The 17,987-nt window shown below is 39.5% G+C and overlaps 1 protein-coding gene across 1 annotated transcript in view; it reads left to right on the plus strand.

Annotated features, from left to right (window-relative positions):
* DCDC2 (doublecortin domain containing 2) overlaps window positions 1-13,806 on the plus strand; it is a 158,754-nt gene extending 144,948 nt beyond the window's left edge. The window contains exons 9-10 of the mRNA XM_025999307.2: window positions 5,273-5,575; window positions 9,009-13,806. Of these exons, the coding sequence (XP_025855092.1) occupies window positions 5,273-5,575; window positions 9,009-9,068 (363 nt within the window). The 3' untranslated portion in view covers window positions 9,069-13,806. The remainder of the gene's footprint in view (window positions 1-5,272; window positions 5,576-9,008) is intronic.
* Window positions 13,807-17,987: the final 4,181 nt, after the last annotated feature.

Below are 17,987 nucleotides of genomic sequence, written 5' to 3' on the forward strand. Positions count from 1 at the left end.
TCACAGCCTGCCCCCCAGGGAAGAGCTGTACTAGCTGTTAGATGACATCCCAAGGCCTTCTGAGAAGGACATTCACCCGAGTAAACTCTCCTTTGTGGGTGTCCCACTGCCAGGGCCGAACATCAGGCCACTGTTGTGTGAGGGTCATTGGAGTCCCGGAGAGTTTCTCTACAGCAAGAGAAGCAGGGAAAGGATTGAGGAAGTGAGCAGAGCTGACTTTGCCTCCTTTCTTCCTCATTGTCCTGAAGGACAGCTTCCTCCCCCCAGGGACCCCCACCCTACTGTGGAATGAGCATTCTTTTGCTTCTCTGCAGGCCTTCACCATGGTATAGATTTTATCTCTGTGTGTGTGTGTGTGTGTGTGTGTGTGTGTGTGTGAATGGGTGTGAAACCCGGTGTTCCTTCCGGGGACGATTTGATTGATGTATGCACTGGAAACATCCTTAATAATTTAATGCCTGCTTCAAAGGAGATTACACCAAAAAGCACATTGCTTTTCATTTATTCATTACAGATATGTCAGAGCAGAATTTTTTTTCCTGGCCTGAGTTGTAGTGTCATAGTAATAATAAATTGTGTTCTACACTGTGGTTATTTTCGAGGATTAAAAACCTTTTAACTCATGTTACTGTCTTATTTAAACTGATCCATTTGGTAGTGTAGCACCTCTATCTTGCATTTCGTAAAGTTGCACTAACCAGATGTGGCTTCATGTGAAGATGATAAAATAGCCATGTTGGGAAAGTCCAATAGAAGTAATGGGATGGAAGGTGTAATACTAGGTGTTAGCAGTGGTGCTAGTGTGTTGTGCCCAAGATTGCGAATCCGAGAAACCACCAAGGAGCCAACACCAATGCAAGCGCACGAGGGTTTATTAGCAAGCTCGAGCTTGGGTCCAAGTATACCCGACACAACGGAGCAGGGACTTGGACTTCGAAGTGGGTTACAGCTGGGTTTTTTATAGGCTGGTCTAGGGGATTTTCAGAAGGGGTGGAAGAATTTCTCCAAGTCCTGTTTACATTCTGATGTGGGGCTTTCAAGGGCATTGAGCTCTGTTCTCATTCTAACATGAGACTTTCTACCATGGGCGTGGGCTCTGTTGTCTTTCTGATACGGGATTCTCTGCTGAGGGCAATTCTGAGCTCTGTTGTCTTTCTGATATGGGATTACCTGCCGAGGACATTGAGGACATTCTGCAGTTTTTCCCATAAAGTTCAGCTCTCATTCACAGGAGCCTAAGATGGCTGTACTTGTGCTAATGCTAAACTTTAGGTGGGATGGCCTTAATTTCTCTCAGCCTCCACAAGTGATGGTGGAAGAACAGGGCCTGAATTCAGGACTGGGTGTCTCCTTCCTTGGAGAGAGGTTAGAGTTTGTCCTAGTTGCTTGCATGAAAAGGAGAAAAAAAATTGTATACATTTTTGGAAATTGGTAGTGAAGACAAAGAGAAGACAAAGAGAAGACAAAGGAGAAACACAAAACCAAGAACTAAGAACTAACTCACACTCGTTTTGCCACCTTTTGGTATAAATCCAGATTTCATGAAGGGAAAACAGACTTTTCCTGTTGACACAGAAGTAGTCACCTTGGGGCACCTGGGTGGCTCAGTCTGTTGAGCATCTGCCTTCGGCTCAGGTCATGATCTCAGGGTCCTGGGATGGAGCCCTGCTTCAGACTCCCTGCTCAGTGGGGAGTCTGCTTCAACCCCTGCCTCTGCCTGCTGCCCCACCCCCACTCTCTCTCAAATAAATAAGATCTTTAAAAAAAAAGAATTAAAAAAAAAAAAGTAGTCACCTTAACAGACTTCAGCAAGCTCTTGTATTCTCAGAGAGAAGGAACAGATCTAGATTCCTAAATGATCACCATAAATTTTGGGTTTTCTCTGTTATTATTATTAAATGCTTTTATTATAAAATTCTGTATAATTTCTCTTTCAAATCAAAACCAAATGGGCAAGTTAAGATACCTTAATGATTTCTAGGAGGGTGATAGACAATTATCCAGTTCTCAGAAATAATTTAAAAAGAAATGTGCTATTGTTGGCCATTAGTGCTGTAGTATTTTTGGATTTTTGTATGTAATGCTTCAGGGACTCTGCCTAACAATCTTTATAATGTTCCCTCCCTAGATCACACCAAAAGTCTCTAATAGAGATCCAGTCTCTAATGTTTTTGTTCTCAGGTCGGTCATTCCTTAAACATTAAAAGCGATGTTGCCTCTTGCAGAGTCACATTTTCTGGCTGTTGAAAACACGGTAGTGACTATGTGAAATAGCAGCTTCTCCCATTGTTCGAGGAAGAATAGCAGGACTTGGCAAAATATTGCCTTGGGGGGCAGCCCGGGTGGCTTAGCTGTTTAGTGCGGCCTTCAGCCCAGGGTGTGATTCTGGAGATCCGGGATCGAGTCCCATGTTGGGCTCCCCGCAGGGAACCTACTTCTCCCTCTGCTGGTGTTTCTACCTCTCTGTGTCTCTCATGAATAAATAAATAAAATCTTTGGGATGCCTGGGTGGCTCAGCGATTGAGCATCTGCCTTCAGTTCAGGGTGTGATCCCGTGATCCTGGGATCGAGTCCCACATCGGGCTCCCTGCATGGAGCCTGCTTCTCCCTCTGTCTCTGCCTGTCTCTCTGTGTCTCTCATGAATAAATAAATAAAATATATAAAAAAAAATACTGCTTTGGGTTCAAATCCTAGCCCTACTTGGTCACCACTGCTGAAGCGTTGAGTGGTTTCTCATCTTCCTTATGTGGATAAGAGATATAAGAAGCGTACTTTGCAGGGTTGTTGTGAGGGTTTCAGGAATGATAAATGGATGAGCACAGAGCATGACACTCAGCATGGACGGGAGACGGGTGCTGCACTGTGTTCTCCACCCACAAGCAGTGTTCACGTGGTGTTTCATTGGTCATGGTGACCAGAGCCTGGAGACCTGATGGCAGGCTGCCACCCCCACTGTGAAAGGTCCCTTTCCTGACCCATGCTCTGGGCACTTCTCACCTCATGCTGTATTATACTGTGCCCTGTGACTGCGCTGCTCTGAGCTACTTGATTTGAGACTCTGTGTCATATCTGTCTCTGAATGTCCAGCATCTAGACTATTGTTCATCCCAGGTGGGTCTCCAGGCCCAGTCATGAGGGTTATGGTGACAGATCCCTCCAGATGTCTTTTTAGGGTCACACATCCTTCTGAGTACTAAGAAAGGAGCTTCTGGGTCTGGGTTCGAAACCCCTCAGCGTTTTCTTGACCTCTTGAGTGGGAAGCCACCCACCGTGATTCTCTGAGTTGGCTCCTTCTAGCTCTTCCTCACCTGGAGTCCCCTCTCTGACATTTCTTCTCTTCTGCTTTCATAATGACAGTGCTCACCCTCTCACTTAGCAGACTCTTCCATTGCCCATTGCTCGAAGCGTGTCTGCCTCATTGCTTTGCCATGAGTGTTCTCTGTACAGAGAGAGTGGGATAGGGCTTAGGAGATGGGAGCATACTGTTTTGCCTCTTCAAGGTTGGAAGTTTTTTTCACCTTCAGTTAGGTCTTATACATAAAAGCTGGAAATTCTTGCCAAGCATTGTGGGGTTCCATGCCATAAATCTTTGTCTTTTCTCTTAGCACCATCTGGCAGATTCACCCACACACATACGTGCCCATTTCTGGCCTTCCTAGGGGCCTCGCCCTGGGCAGCAAGCTTAGGGGTCTTGGGGGCCCCGTGCCTTTCGACATTAAGCATCCGAGTGGAAATGTGAAAGACAGAGCCACACTGTACTATTATTTAAGCTGTGTGAAGACAATAGACCACGGTTATTGGAATATCTTAAGAGCAACTGATTTTTTTCTTTCATTTTTTTAAAGTATGTCTTTGATAATTATGCGGTCAAAACTGAGACTCTACTTTGAGCAGAATATAAGCTTTCATGGTTCAACTCTTTCTGCTCACACAAATAATGTGTCGAGTTTTGCCCTGAACTTTCAGTCTACTTTGTTTGTTTTCCCTTTACTTCCAAAATGGAGAGTATTATGTTAATTTTACAAGAAGACCATGAAGACCTCATAACAAGCATTTGTGCAGCTTGAGGAGAATGGATTTCCAGAGCTACAAGGGGGGGCAGGGGTAATTGCATCTCAGACCCTCCTTTTATAGATGCTGGAGGACTAGGTGACCTGTCTACTGTCAACCAGAAAGAGGCAGGGCTAGAGTCCTAATTTAGAACAAGTCCTGTTCTTTCCTACACTTTAAAAGAAAAGCTGTTATTTTATTGGAGGCAATGAAAAACCTGAGGGTTCTAGGACAGAGTGTATCAGACAGATGGGGAGCGACTCTAATGTTTTCTTAGGATGTGATGTGCCAGGTACTGTGGTAGGCATGCATATAACTTCTCTCATTTATTCCCCCTGGGTGTTTTATTATATTCTCCTTTTATAAGTGGGGACTCTGGTGCTCACAGAGTTAGCTGATGGATGGCCAGTGCTTGAACCTGGGTCTCCCAAGTCTTGGCTCTGGAAGTCAGCCCCTTGTGTCTTTTAAAGCAGCTTTACATGTATCCAAATAACTGTGAAATGCCTAATTGGAGCTTATAAATTCCTGAGCACTTATTGTTTTTATAGAAAGAACATACAGTTTCTTGGCCTTAGATCTGCACGATCGTTTTTGTGTTTTGAGATACACCATGAACTCCCAGGCATTGTGTAGGAAGTGGTCCACATCTGGTGCTAGATGACTTGGGTTCACATCCTGGTACTACCACCATCGCCCTCTTTCTGTACTTAGAGACATAAATACACACCAGGCAGTTGTGGTAAGGATGATGACATCTCCACAGGACTTTTTGTCTTTTTTTTTTTTAAACCTCCTCTTCAGGGTGGGACACTCCACTAGATATTGGCCAAGGACCCTGCAGTCTGGCTTCCTTTCTGCCCCTGGGGCTTCTAAGCACTGGAGGTACATGCTTCATCCCAGATCTGGCTCTTCCACTTATATACAGTAGGATCTTGGGCTAGACACTTGGTCTCTTTGTACCTTAGTTTTCTCACCTGTAATTAGGGGAATAATACTAACCTCACAGGATTGTGGTGAGGAGCCAATGAGGAAATCCTGGTGAAGAGTGGCGTTCAGTAGGTACTCAATGAGAGTTAGCACGTTCTCTACTGCAGACTGCTATGCACATGTAAGGAAGTTTTACCTGACTGTGGTATAGTAATTATTACATCATTCTAATGTGCAGTGCAGAATCTCTGTTGCGCTGCTTGCTTTCATCTGTTATTCATTCTGACCCATCAGAGACCAGCAGAAATAGTAGATGAGGAAGAAGATGGAGAGAAAGCAAACAAGGATGCAGAGCAGAAAGAAGATTTTTCGGGAATGAATGGTGAAGTTGAAGAAGGAGGAGATCTGGAGGCTACGGAAGCCTCTGAGGAGGTGGAGGAGGTCCCGGACCACAGGGAGGAGCCTGCAGGTCCCACCCGAGGTAATGGAGGCACCGATGAAGAAAATGGGGAGGAGCTGGATCAGGTTACTACTGAGCTTCAGGAGGCAGTGGACGAGGATGTCAAGTCTCAAGGAGCTGGCACTGGACAAAATGAGGTATTTCTATTGCTTTTGCTCCCTGGTGTTCATGCTCGAATGTGTGTGTGGTGTGCATGCCCAGGCACTTAGCAAATTATTCAAGCACTTAAGACTTTCTTAAGTCTTTCTTTGAAACCACTTACTGTTGAGCAGGGAAGGACTCAATACCATTTACTCGACTATGTTATTTCAGTCCATTAATAAGTATTGTCATCCATCTATCAGAATCCGTGCGTCTGTCCTATCATCCACCCATCCACCTACTCATCCGTCTATTCACCCATTCATCCGCCTATCTATCCACTCACCCATCCACTCATCTACCCATCCGTCTACTCATCCATCCATTTCACCCACCCATCCACTCATCTACCTACTCATCTACCCACTCATCCACCCTGCCACCCACTCACCCACCCATCCCCTTACCCACCCACCCATCTATCCACTCACTCATTTACTGCTCACTCATCCATCCACCCATCCCCTCACCCACCAATCTACCCACCCATCCCCTCATCCACCCATCTACCCACTCATCTACCCATTTCACCCATCCACCCACTCATCCACCCACCTACCCATCCATCCATCCTAATCTCATTCTACAAAGTTTGCAGAGGTCCTAAGAATGTATATAACAAATATAAACAAATGCAAATACATTAAGATCAGGAAAGGTACAGACAAGAAAGGAGCATCAAGGCCATGAGACCTAGACATGAAAGAAAGAATGTCACCTCTATCACAGGTGACGTCTTTGGAGATGTTAGTTTGACTTGTTTAGTCTGTGTTAAATGGATTAACCAAATTAAGCATTTGATGCACCAGAACTTAATAACATGTGGTTCTACTTATTATACATAGAGGGTAAGGAAATACGTGGTAAAACCTCCTTCCTAGCTTGCTTTTCCACCAGGGTTCCTGCAGCAGGATATTCTCAATGTGCAGGCATTCTTCCAGAGGAGAGATGACTAAATTAGCGACTGATAAATAGGCTCAAGTTCAGTGTCACAGTGTGAGGGGCAGGGTGAACTGCACAGCATCCCCACTGACCACATATGCCCTTCCTTCCTGTCTATCTCTTTGGCCAGGGCCCACCTCCCTCAGGCTGTAACCTCTCAAGTGGGCTTTGCTATCATTATTCCTGATGCCCGGTCTCATGAGTGGGGTTCTCTTGATGATTTATTATCACTTCATCTGTTTTATTTTGCTTAGAGGGGGATCAAATTTAGTAATGTTAAAATGCGAACAAGTTCTTGCGGCCAGGTTTCAATAACCAGTACAGAGTTCTCTGTAATCTGTTATTCTGGCTCATACAAAAACCATCCTTAACATCTAAATGAAAACACCCAACGTGTCTTCCACTTCATCTTTCCTCAAGATGAGGGACTCATAGTTGTAGTCAATAAATTCCCCATCTGCAGTTCTCCACAGTCACTGAAATTTAGTGACAGTTTATATTCTGAAGTTGTTTGTAGCTAAAATTAGAAAAAAAATTCAATTACATGATTCCTTTTCCCTCAGTAAGGAAACAAAATGAACTTCTCAAGGAAACAGACACACACATGCCTATACAAACACACTTTTACTTTCTGAAAGGAAGCAAAATGGTTTATCTGCTGGTGTCATATGGAAAACACATTGTCATTTATATGGTGACTGCAGTAGTAGACTTCACGAAGTTCTTTGTGATGGCTGCCTTCGATGAAAGTTCACTGCATGAAATCAAAGTGTAAATCCTATGTGGGACCTAGGTGGTAAGATCCAGTATGTACCCTTCCCGTAGTCTAGGTTTTCCTTCAGTGTCATAACCTAAAACTGTTTTACGGAAATGAATGGATGACCTACCTATATTTCCATTCTGTAAGTTTAACTTTTAAAAATAAGCCTTTTATAAGAATTGAGCCTCAGTCAAGATCAAGGTTATATAATTTGAAGTGCAAGTTTCCCCAGAATGTATTGACGGGAATCTAAGCTTATGGAATTGCAAAGGAGCAAGTGCCTGATACATGGCGAGTTAGGGATTTTATTTTATTTTATTATTTTTTTAAAAGATTTTATTTACTTATTTATGAAAGACAGAGAGAGACAGAGGCAGAGACACAGGCAGAGGGAGAAGCAGAATCCTTGCAGGGAGCCCGATGTGGGACTCGATCCCTGAACCTGGGATCTGGGATCATGCCATGAACTGAAGGCAGATGCTCAGCTGCTGAGCCACCCAGGTGTCCTAAGTTAGGGATTTTAAAAACTATGCAAATACCAGAGCAAAGCAGTTACCCAGAAAGAGATTGAATCTTATTTGACCCATCTCTCTTATAATGGCAGTGTGTGTTGTTTTCACTCTTCCTAAAGTACTAGTTCAGGTACATTTTAAGCATATCAAGTCTATGAAAAAGAAGATACATATGAATTATAAATTATACATTAAAAATTAACCATTTCCAAAGGACTATTTACTTCTCAAATGACTAAGAATTCAGTTTATCGTGTAACATTTTGTTCTATGTAGCCGTCCTTAGACACAGTATATTGTGATTATAGGAAGACAGCAGGTGCATATGACAGATACACAACAAGCAACTGACATTTATTGGGCTTGTGTTATATTCAAAGTACTATTTGAAACACTTCTTGAGATAACGTGAAATAAGAGACCACCCCGGTCATTTTCTTTTTTTTGTGCAGAAATTATGGCTGGAGGTGGAGGGGCCCTGGAGCTAGTCCTACTGTCTTCACACTGGTGGCCCTTCTGGCGGCTGTGGAGTCTTCCGGGTTCCCTAGGGCAGAGTTTGAAAATCAACTAATTCTAATCTCATCCCCTTGGATTTCAATCTAGTAGGAAAAGGATGCATTGTACACAAGATGCAATTTTTAATACCCTAAAGGAAGTTCAAGGGGCAGGGATGCCATTGCTGTTGGAGAAATACTGCTCTATACTTGATTTCCTTCCCGCTCTTCTCTCTCTGATACTTGATGGCACTTGGTACTGTATTCACAAGAGTTTGTGAACTCTAACTAATAGAAGAACATCTGGTATGGGGCTGGGTTAATGTGACATGAGGATAGAATTGCTGTGCTTTTTTCCCTCTTTCCTCTGAAAATGCTGAAATGAAAAGTATAAATACGCTGTTGAAAAGAAAAACTTAAAAGTGTAATCAAGAGGCAAAATTGAGAAAAGTAAAGCCTGTAGCACAAGAAATGAGTGCTTCTTAGGAAGCACATCGTAGATTATGGTTCCAGGCAGGGCTTTTGTGCAAGCAAGGTGTTGAGAATGGCATGTCCACTGGGTAATGCTCAACTGAAAAAGAAAGGGGACCCAAGGAACCATTTTTAATTGAATATTTATACGATTTTACATGAAACACAGAGTAATTTTTTTTCCTTGCGAATTTTATGACCTTTGTGACTAAAGAGCTAAATATCTTTGTTATGATCTCTCTTCTTCCAGGCTGACTTAGACCACCAAAGACCACCAAGACCAGAAGTAAAAATCACCAGCCCACAATGAGAAAATGAGAATAACAAACAAAACAAGGACTATGTTGTCATAGCATAGATAATTTTCAAAAAGAAGAGTATGTTGATTATCAGAAAAATGAAGGGTTATAATACTTGAATAATAAAGATATAGTTACTGCGGAACATAATGTGACAATATGGTTGAATACTACCTACTGAATTTTAAGATTAGAGGCTTAAAGGAAAGACTAGATAATTTTGAATAGCTACTAAAGGGGAGTGACTTCTGGAATGTATTTTTAAAAGTCTTTTAAGAAAATTAAAAGGGTATAGGAGCACTTTCCCCGGATGACAATTGGCCACTTGTCTTTATAAGCAATGGAAAAGAATAGGGCCACACCCATTGGATCCTTTTCTATAAATTTAGAAATGAGGCTATTAGATGGGAGTTTATCCTATAGCACTTATCTAGGAAGGCAGAGAATTTTAAAAAGATGGTAATAGGAAAGCATGTACTATTTTTTTTAAAGCAATAAACTCTTGCATAAACAACTGTAGTTTAGTTTCAGAGACTGGCAGTAGATTGAAATGTTTCCGTGACTTGTCAACATTCTTTTCTTTCTTCCTCCTCATCCCAAATCCATCTTACACAAATTAAAAAGACAGCACAGGGTGTTCACTTTGGAAGGTGGAAGTCTTCATTCAGGGTAGTGGTGATTAATCTTGACATGACATTCCCTCAAGCGTTTCAGGTTTTAATCCTTGTGTCTTTAGTGACACATTCAGGAAGGAATTTTACCATGGGACACTCAGTTACATTCACTGAGCCTGGCTGGCTGGTTTGCAAGTTCTGGTATTCTGTGGATTTTCATGGAACTAGTCTGCCCTCACCAGTAATATCCATCTCTTCTCCATCATGTTCTTATGTTAGAAAACTCCGTATTGGCTAATCTAAAGATTGAATTCCCTCCAGTTTTTTACAAAAAAACTAGACTGCCTAATAGGAAGAGTTTGTCACTGCTCCATTTGACTTGCATTTTTCCTTATTTCTGTTAGGATTGGCCTTGTCATACTTTTGCCCCTGTGGTTATTAGCAAATGTTTATTGTAATGCCCAGTTATGTTTAGACTTTCAAGCAGATTCCTTCCTAAATAATTAGAATCCATTTGGGAGAAATTGTTGAAAAATATTTAAGTTGTCGTAATGAGACCAGTTCCTTATTACAATTCTGTGGGCTAATTAAATGAACTCCCAATGGCCTTGTTAGGTAGATATGGGGAAAAATACGATTGTATTAGTTTTTTGAATTGTCAAGAGATGATGCAGATCTTCCTTAAATATAGAAATAATATATTTTTTCGTATTAAAAATATTTTGTGATTATGTAGACGTTATAAATTTGAAATGTAAAATTACAGTGCTTTTGTAGAATTCATTGTTAATCCTAAATTTAAAAGATTTTCTTCCCCTCCAGGTTTCATAACCACCCATTTGGAATAAAGGTAGCTATATCAAGCACTTAATAATACTACAGAAAACTAATGTATTTTTTCCTAGCAGCTATTTTAGTATTTTCTACAAATAGGAAGCATAAACAGAGACTATAATGTAACAGTATTGGAAAGAGATTGTGATATAAGGTTGTATTGATCTGGGAGGATGAATTGTCAACGAGGGTTCTATATTTCTTGTATAAAAATCTAGACTGTGCTTTTTACAAGTCAGCTTATTTTTTCAAATGGGACAATATGAGATGTAGTAGACTACAAACAACAGTCTTGTGTTGCTAGGGAAATAAGACTAGCTGGTTTTTTAATGTTAAATTCCCATGCCATTACTGGGCCTGGGGTTAATTATTTTAAATAGTTTATAGAAATCAGGGGTTAAATGCCTGAAATTATAAGTAATTCTCAAGATGATTCTTTCCCTTTTTTTTCTTTAATGAGTTTCTCTTTTTTCCTTCTCTTGAGTTTTTTTTTCCTCTCCTGTTCTTCATTATACTATGAAGCTTAGGTTTTCAGAGCCTTTTTAAGAGTTATTTCAATGAAGCCCAATATTATTTTACATGAAAAACAAAGTATACAAATACTTCAATATGATGAGAGGTCATAGTAACTGTAGCAAAAAATTTAAAAATTAGGATATAATTCTTCTCTTGGACCAATGTGCATGTTTTACCGCCTGTTGACAAGATATAATTGTGGCCTCCCTTGAGGGCATGAACAACTAATCACTCTATAACACTTTGCAGACATATATTACTAAAAAAAAAAAAAAAGAAATATGTTGTCTAACCATGGGAAGACATCGTTCACAGAAAATGCAAAGTGTGCCTGTCATTTTGGAGATGATGTCAACACAAAGGAGGAATGCTGATTCACGTCCCCCGTGTGGATGTTTTCTCTGTGGGAATGGTGGTCCCGGTGGCAGGCTAGCTGCAAGGGTTAAGCTGGGCTCACTGACAGATCTGGAGAGCATTTATGTGAGTGAGCAGAAGAGATCTGGGTTAGGCTGCAAGTATTGTTCCTTTCCAAGAGGGAGGATATTATGAAAAACCCCTGTAGCTTTGGTGTGCTAGCCAGCGGAATGCTTTTAGTTTTAAGGAACTCTTTCTTCAAACTTAATTGGGTTCTAAGACATTTATAAACAACTGGTTGCTTACTTGAATTGGAACATTAGAGTTTTGCAGAAAAAGACACAAATTTTAGCTAGTGTCATTTTCATGCTAAAGATGTTCCATCTTGCTCCGTAGCCTCCTCTGTTCATCACCTAGGCAGCATCCACTGATTTCTAGTTAGTTATACAATATGATAGTATGGCCATATGATAAATTTTTACTCACTATTTTTCTCTATAGCCATAGGATGACTTTCCACTTAATAAGACATTTTCCCCTGGCGTTTTGGGAAATACTCAAATGCCAGACTCACAGGAAGAGCATGATACCCTCATGTTTTATTCTGGAGTGTTGGCTCCTGGTATGGTCTGTAAAGACAGAACCAGCCCCTAGGTATGTGGCTTGGAGTCTCTTGGATATCTCTGAGGGATATGGTTGTGAAGCCATACTAATGTGAGCTTCTTCATGCTAACTTTTCCAGCGTATGGCTCATAAACCAACATCCTGGAAGACTTCACTAAATGACCTCTTATACATAAGATGGGATGAATGTCTGTCTATTCAAAATTGTGACCATAGAACATCAAGAAGGCTTCTTTATGTTATTCACTGACTCTCCTAAAGAATTAACTCTGTACTTTCATTTTGATCAATAAAGCAGCAAAGCAAAAAATTTTAAAGCAGATTAATTACTAGAGAGAAAGAAACATCTGAACTGTTGCCAATCTGAACAGAGAGAATAGATATTCACCTATACATATCAAATACTTGTACAGTTGCACTCACACACTTTAATACTGAACAGGCCTCTCCAGGCATAGCGTTGTTAATAGAATAAGACTCTTCTGAGAGAGGCAATGTGTAAAACACACGTGGAGAGGAAACACTAAGAAATGATATAGATCATGGTGCTTTAAAACTTGTTTCCTGGAGACTTTAAGAAATTTAAAATTTCAGAGTAAGAAAGTTACCAGAATTTTAATGAAAAATTTATTGTATGGAGGAGTGATTGCAGATAGATAGACAGATGATGGATCATCTTGTTTTCCTGACCTAATGACAGAGTCCAGTCCCTTAGTTCATTGTTACCAGCCCTAAGGTCCATATGCCTCAGGTGCAGAATATTTCATACCAACAAAGGCTCTGTCCAAAGGTTACCACTGTTCATGAATGTGTGTGCATGATTTGCAGGAATGCATAGAGGACTCTCTTTGGTACCAAATAGCCAGGTTCACTACAAATAGAATAAAAGACTGACTTATTGTTTCACCTCTTTATCTATAATGCTCTGGTTCAGTGCAGAAACTTCATAGTGTCCCTGAGTGACTCTAATGTCCTGGAGTGGCACCACTTTCTTGTTTTCTTTGCATTTTTTTTAAGGTTAATCTATCTGTCTCAGGTGATGAGTACATGCAGTTCTTTGTTATTAAATATCAGTCTTGTAAATGCTCTTAAGATTCTTGCTTCCCAGAAATTATCCTGGTATGGAAATGAGTCTGATTCTTACCATATAAAATTTGTGTATCTCTTATCATGAATTCTAAGGGACTTGGAGAGAGTGTGAAAGTGCATTCCAACCTGTTGATGCAGAGGGAAATACTGTTTTGGAAAAGGCAGGCATCCTATAAAATATGGGGAATTAGGAAAGAATTTTAAAATGTCTGGATAACCATAAAGCATTTATAAAATCAGGAGGTAAGTAATGGAGCTCTGTTGACTTAAGCCAACAACAGACTTAGCTTCAATCTGTGAATGGGACCAAATGAATTCCCTATAGTTTTATCAGCTTAAACCACATAGTCTAATTGAGTGGCTGAGTTATGACCACAAATGTCATGGCAAGTGGGAAGAGGGAATGGCCATAGTCAATTTCGAAAGAAGTTTGGAAAAAACTTATTCTGGTTGTTGCTTCATTGCTTCTTTTGTGCCTTAAATTCTTACTATGTACAATGATTAAGGGTGATTATTGATGTTATAAGTAAAGGTTTAGTTGAGCTTATCATTTTTATGTGATTTATGTTTAGAACTTCTCTTTGTAAGGCAAGTTATTTGTGCTTTGATCAAATTATGAGCATTAGCTTTTTTTTATTTCTGTATCAGCGCTCACTCTGAAATATAAAAGTTTACTGTATCTTTTGAGTAAATAGATATGTGTTTTGTGTAACTGAAATGTGTCTGGGCCTATTTATTGTTTGTTTATGATGTTGTGTGGCTGATATTTCATTTATCAATTCTCTGCATGACATTTTTTTTCACAAATGCAGTAGAAACTTTTTGATTTAAACCATGTATTCAACAATACTTCTGTTTCTATTTGGCATGGGTATTAAGTTTCATTACGTAAAGAAAAGTAATTTACACCTTCATGCACATGTTGTTTAGTTGATGAAATTTTCAGGTATTTTAAAAGAAAACATCGTTTTTTCTTTTATGAAATCGTTTTAGGGAAACACAAGTCCTGAGTTTTTGTTATGATAAATGAAAATATCTTTTAAAACAAAACAAATTGTCCAAATCACACATATTTTTTGTAGATAGAGCTATGGGAATAAACCTACAATTTTTTTTTAAACTTACAATTTTACAAAGAAGGTAGCTAAAACTCTGCTTTAGTTTGTGGGCAAGTCACTGCTTTCATTCTACCAAATTAAAGTCGTTTTGTGTTTTCCCTTCATGTGTGAGAAAAGTAGTTAAGCACAAGCATTTAGCCTTCTTGATGTGTGATAACAAAATATGTGTATTGAGGTCCCATAACTGAGGAGAATACCCATTGAGCAGTTCACTCATGTATCTCTGTTATTCCGTGAGAGTGGAAAAGCAAACCTCACCAACGAAGAAGGCATCTGGATTGCCAAGGTCAAATCTCCTTACAGACTTCCCACAACCAACAATTACTGTCAGTTCTACAAGGCATTGTAAAGTGACTAGCCATGCACTGGTTATAAAATTCTTATTTATGAAAATAAACATACAGCTTTTCTGCAGGTTTCCAAGTGTGTTTCTCTCCCTAATGGTACCTCAATCTATTAAATATTTATATAGATCTCCCAATGTCCTCATAAACTCAATCTTCCATTAAAGAGACAAAAATGATGCAGCGATATCATGCCCTTTTCTTTGCATTTATTATTGGTTTCATAATAAAAATGATTTTTAAAATATAAAAAAAATACACATCAAGTTTAAAACTCAGGGCAGCAGCCCTGAGTTGTATTTATTTATTCTATTGTATTATTTATTGTATTGTATTTATTTATTTTATTCTGTATTTATTCTTTTTAGATACAGAGAAGTGTGAGGACTACTGTGGTTCTCCCTCCAACTCTGGCTACTAATTTATTAGTCCCTCTTCCGTCTCTTTGAATTTTGGTGGTGTCCCTGAGCAATCTCACATGCAGTCACAATCCTAACAGCCACCTATGTACCTGTGACTCCCAAATCTGTGTCTCTAGGTCAGATGTCTTCTGCATGGGAGCTCTAGATCTGGGCATACAACTCTTAGTTGGATATCCCATAGCTGCCTCAAACCCAAATGTTCCATTTTCCTGAAGTTATATTTGTTTTCTAATTTTATTATCACTTCTGTGAGTGGCCAGCAGATCAGGAAGCAGAACTAATGTGAACTAATATATTTCTTTTTTAAAAAAATTAAGTTTTAATTTTAATTCCAGTATAGTTAACATTCAGCGCTGCATTAGTTTCAGCTGTACAACATATTGATTTGCCATTTGTATACATCATGACATACCCACTGCAGTAAGTGTACTTACCCTCTGTTGCCATACAAAGTTCTAACAGTATTATTGACTATGTTCCTTCTCTATGTTGTACTTTACATACCATTAGCACCATTTATTGAACATGCTATCTTTTTTTCCATCGATTTGTAGTGGGAACTATACCAAGTTCTCCTGTGTTTTAAGAAAATTCTTGGGTCAAGATTGGAGGAGAATCCTATCATGGCCTGAATTATGTCCCCACACATAATTTTGTATGAAGTTTGTATGTTTGTATGTTGAAATCTCTGATCCCCAATATGACTGTATTTGCAGATAGGTCCTCATGGAGGCATTTACGGTTAGATGAGATCTTAAAAGTGAGGCTAAAACTATAGGACTGGTGTCCTTACAAGAAGAGGAAGAGACAGGCTGAGTTTCCACTCCCTGCTTGTGCACACAGAGCAAAGGCCGCTTCAGGACACAGCGAGAAGGCAGTCATCTATAAGCCAGGCAGACAGGCCTCTCCAGAAACTAAATCCACCAGCACCTTGATTATGGACTTCTACCTCCAGAACAGTGAGAAAATAAACATCTGTTGTTTAAGCCACCCTATCTGTGGTGTCTTGTTATGGCAGCTGAGCAGATGAACACAAATCCGTTTCTGCTGAGTTCTGAATTATGTAATAGGATTTTTTTCTTTCTTCTTTCTTTCTTTCTTTTTCTTTCTTTCTTTCTTTCTTTCTTTCTTTCTTTCTTTCTTCTTTCTTTCTTCTTTCTTTCTTTCTTTCTTTCTTTCTTTCTTTCTTTCTTTCTTTCTTTTTTTGTCAGTGAATATATAGCAGAAAATACAAGTTTAGAACTTTTCTTTTTTTAAAGATTTTATTTATTCATGAGAGAGACACACAGAGAGAGGCAGAGACACAGGCAGAGGGAGAAGCAGGCTCCATTCAGGGAGCCCGATGTGGGACTTGACCCCAGGACTCCAGGATCATGCCCTGAGCCAAAGGCAGATGCCCAACTGCTGAGCCACCCAAGCATCCCTAGAACTTTTATTTTCAACAAAGACTCTTTATACCAAGATAACATCAATTTGGTATCCTATATTGTTCACATTTGTTTTCCAGTCACTTCCTTCCTTAGAAGAGTATAAGAGGCTGTCCCAGTGGAGAAGTGGATCCAAGGAGGCCCGCCCAGGGTCAAGCTCTTCAGAATTTGGACACTGCTTCTCCACCTATGTGTTGATTATTCTTTTCTTTTATATCCAAGATGATTGACAATATTGAGATGCAATGGAAAACACTTCTCATCTAAGGTATTGAAACACTTCTCATCTAAGGTATTGAAACACTTCTCATCACAGTTCCTCTCTAAAAAAAAAATTTAATAGAGCAAGCATGCAACAATGGTCATGACAGTGCTATGTAAAAAGGCATGTGATACTCCATGCTTGATCCCTTCCCTAAAATGTTTATTTTAATTTTATTTTTTAAAAGATTTTATTTATTCATGAGAGACATACAGGGAGAGTCAGTGGCACAGGCAGAGGGAGAAGCAGGCTCCCTAGGGGGACCCTGATGCTGGACTTGATCCCAGGACCCCAGGATCACCACCTGAGCCAAAGGCAGATGCTCAACCACTGAGCCACCCAGGTGCCCTTCCCTAAAACTTTTAGATATGATCTCTCTCTATTTTTCTCTCTCTCCTTTTTTAAGATATGATCTCTTGGGACAGGCATTACCCAAGCCTTAGGGGTACTCAGCTCTCCTTGTGATACTGTATTAAGTTCTTGTGTTCATAGATGAAGGAAGCATGTTTGTGACAAATTGCCCATAGAGGAGGGTCTGTTCATAGAATGTCAGCCTGATGTTTCTGCTTCCACTCTATTTTGTTGGGCTCCTTCTGCTAAAACTTCACTTTTAAATTACTATAGCTCTATAATAAGGGATGTTTGGTTGCATGAATCTCCCACTCCATTCAAAATTATCTTGACACTTTACTATTCCATAGACATTTATAAGCTAAACTTGTCGGGATCTGTGAAAAGCTCTGTTGAGATTTTGGTTAAAACTGCATAAATCTTTATAATATCTTTTTAAAATTTGAAACTTTCATTTATCCAGGGCTTTTTAAAGAAATACAAAAATTTGCATAATTCTTATTGTAAAGGTCTTGAACACATTGTTCTAATATATTTATTCCCAGAGAGCTTATAATTCATTATTATGAGCTATTATAATAACGGTGGCTATTGTGAGTTGAATAATTTTTTTAAATTATGTTTTCCAGTGATATATTCATATTGAGGGATGTCATTGATTTATGTAAGTTGTATTTAGGACCTTGCTGAACTCTCTTATTAAAAGTGATTTGTAAGTTTCTGTAGGCTTTTTAATGAAGACTGTAATGCTGTCTGCAAAACTATCACTAGTTTTCTTTCTGTTCCAATTCTTAACATTTTTTTTTTAAATCTAATTCTTATTGAACTAGGTAGACTCTTCGGCATATCTTATATGATAGCAGCAACGGTAGATATTTTTTGTCTTTCCCTGATACTAAGGGAATGCTTCCAGTATTTAACATTAAATTTAATGTTTGTTTATACTTTTGGTTTTGTATGTATTTTATCAAGTTA

This window comes from Vulpes vulpes, chromosome 12, assembly GCF_048418805.1.
Source record: "Vulpes vulpes isolate BD-2025 chromosome 12, VulVul3, whole genome shotgun sequence".
NCBI lineage: Eukaryota > Metazoa > Chordata > Mammalia > Carnivora > Canidae > Vulpes > Vulpes vulpes.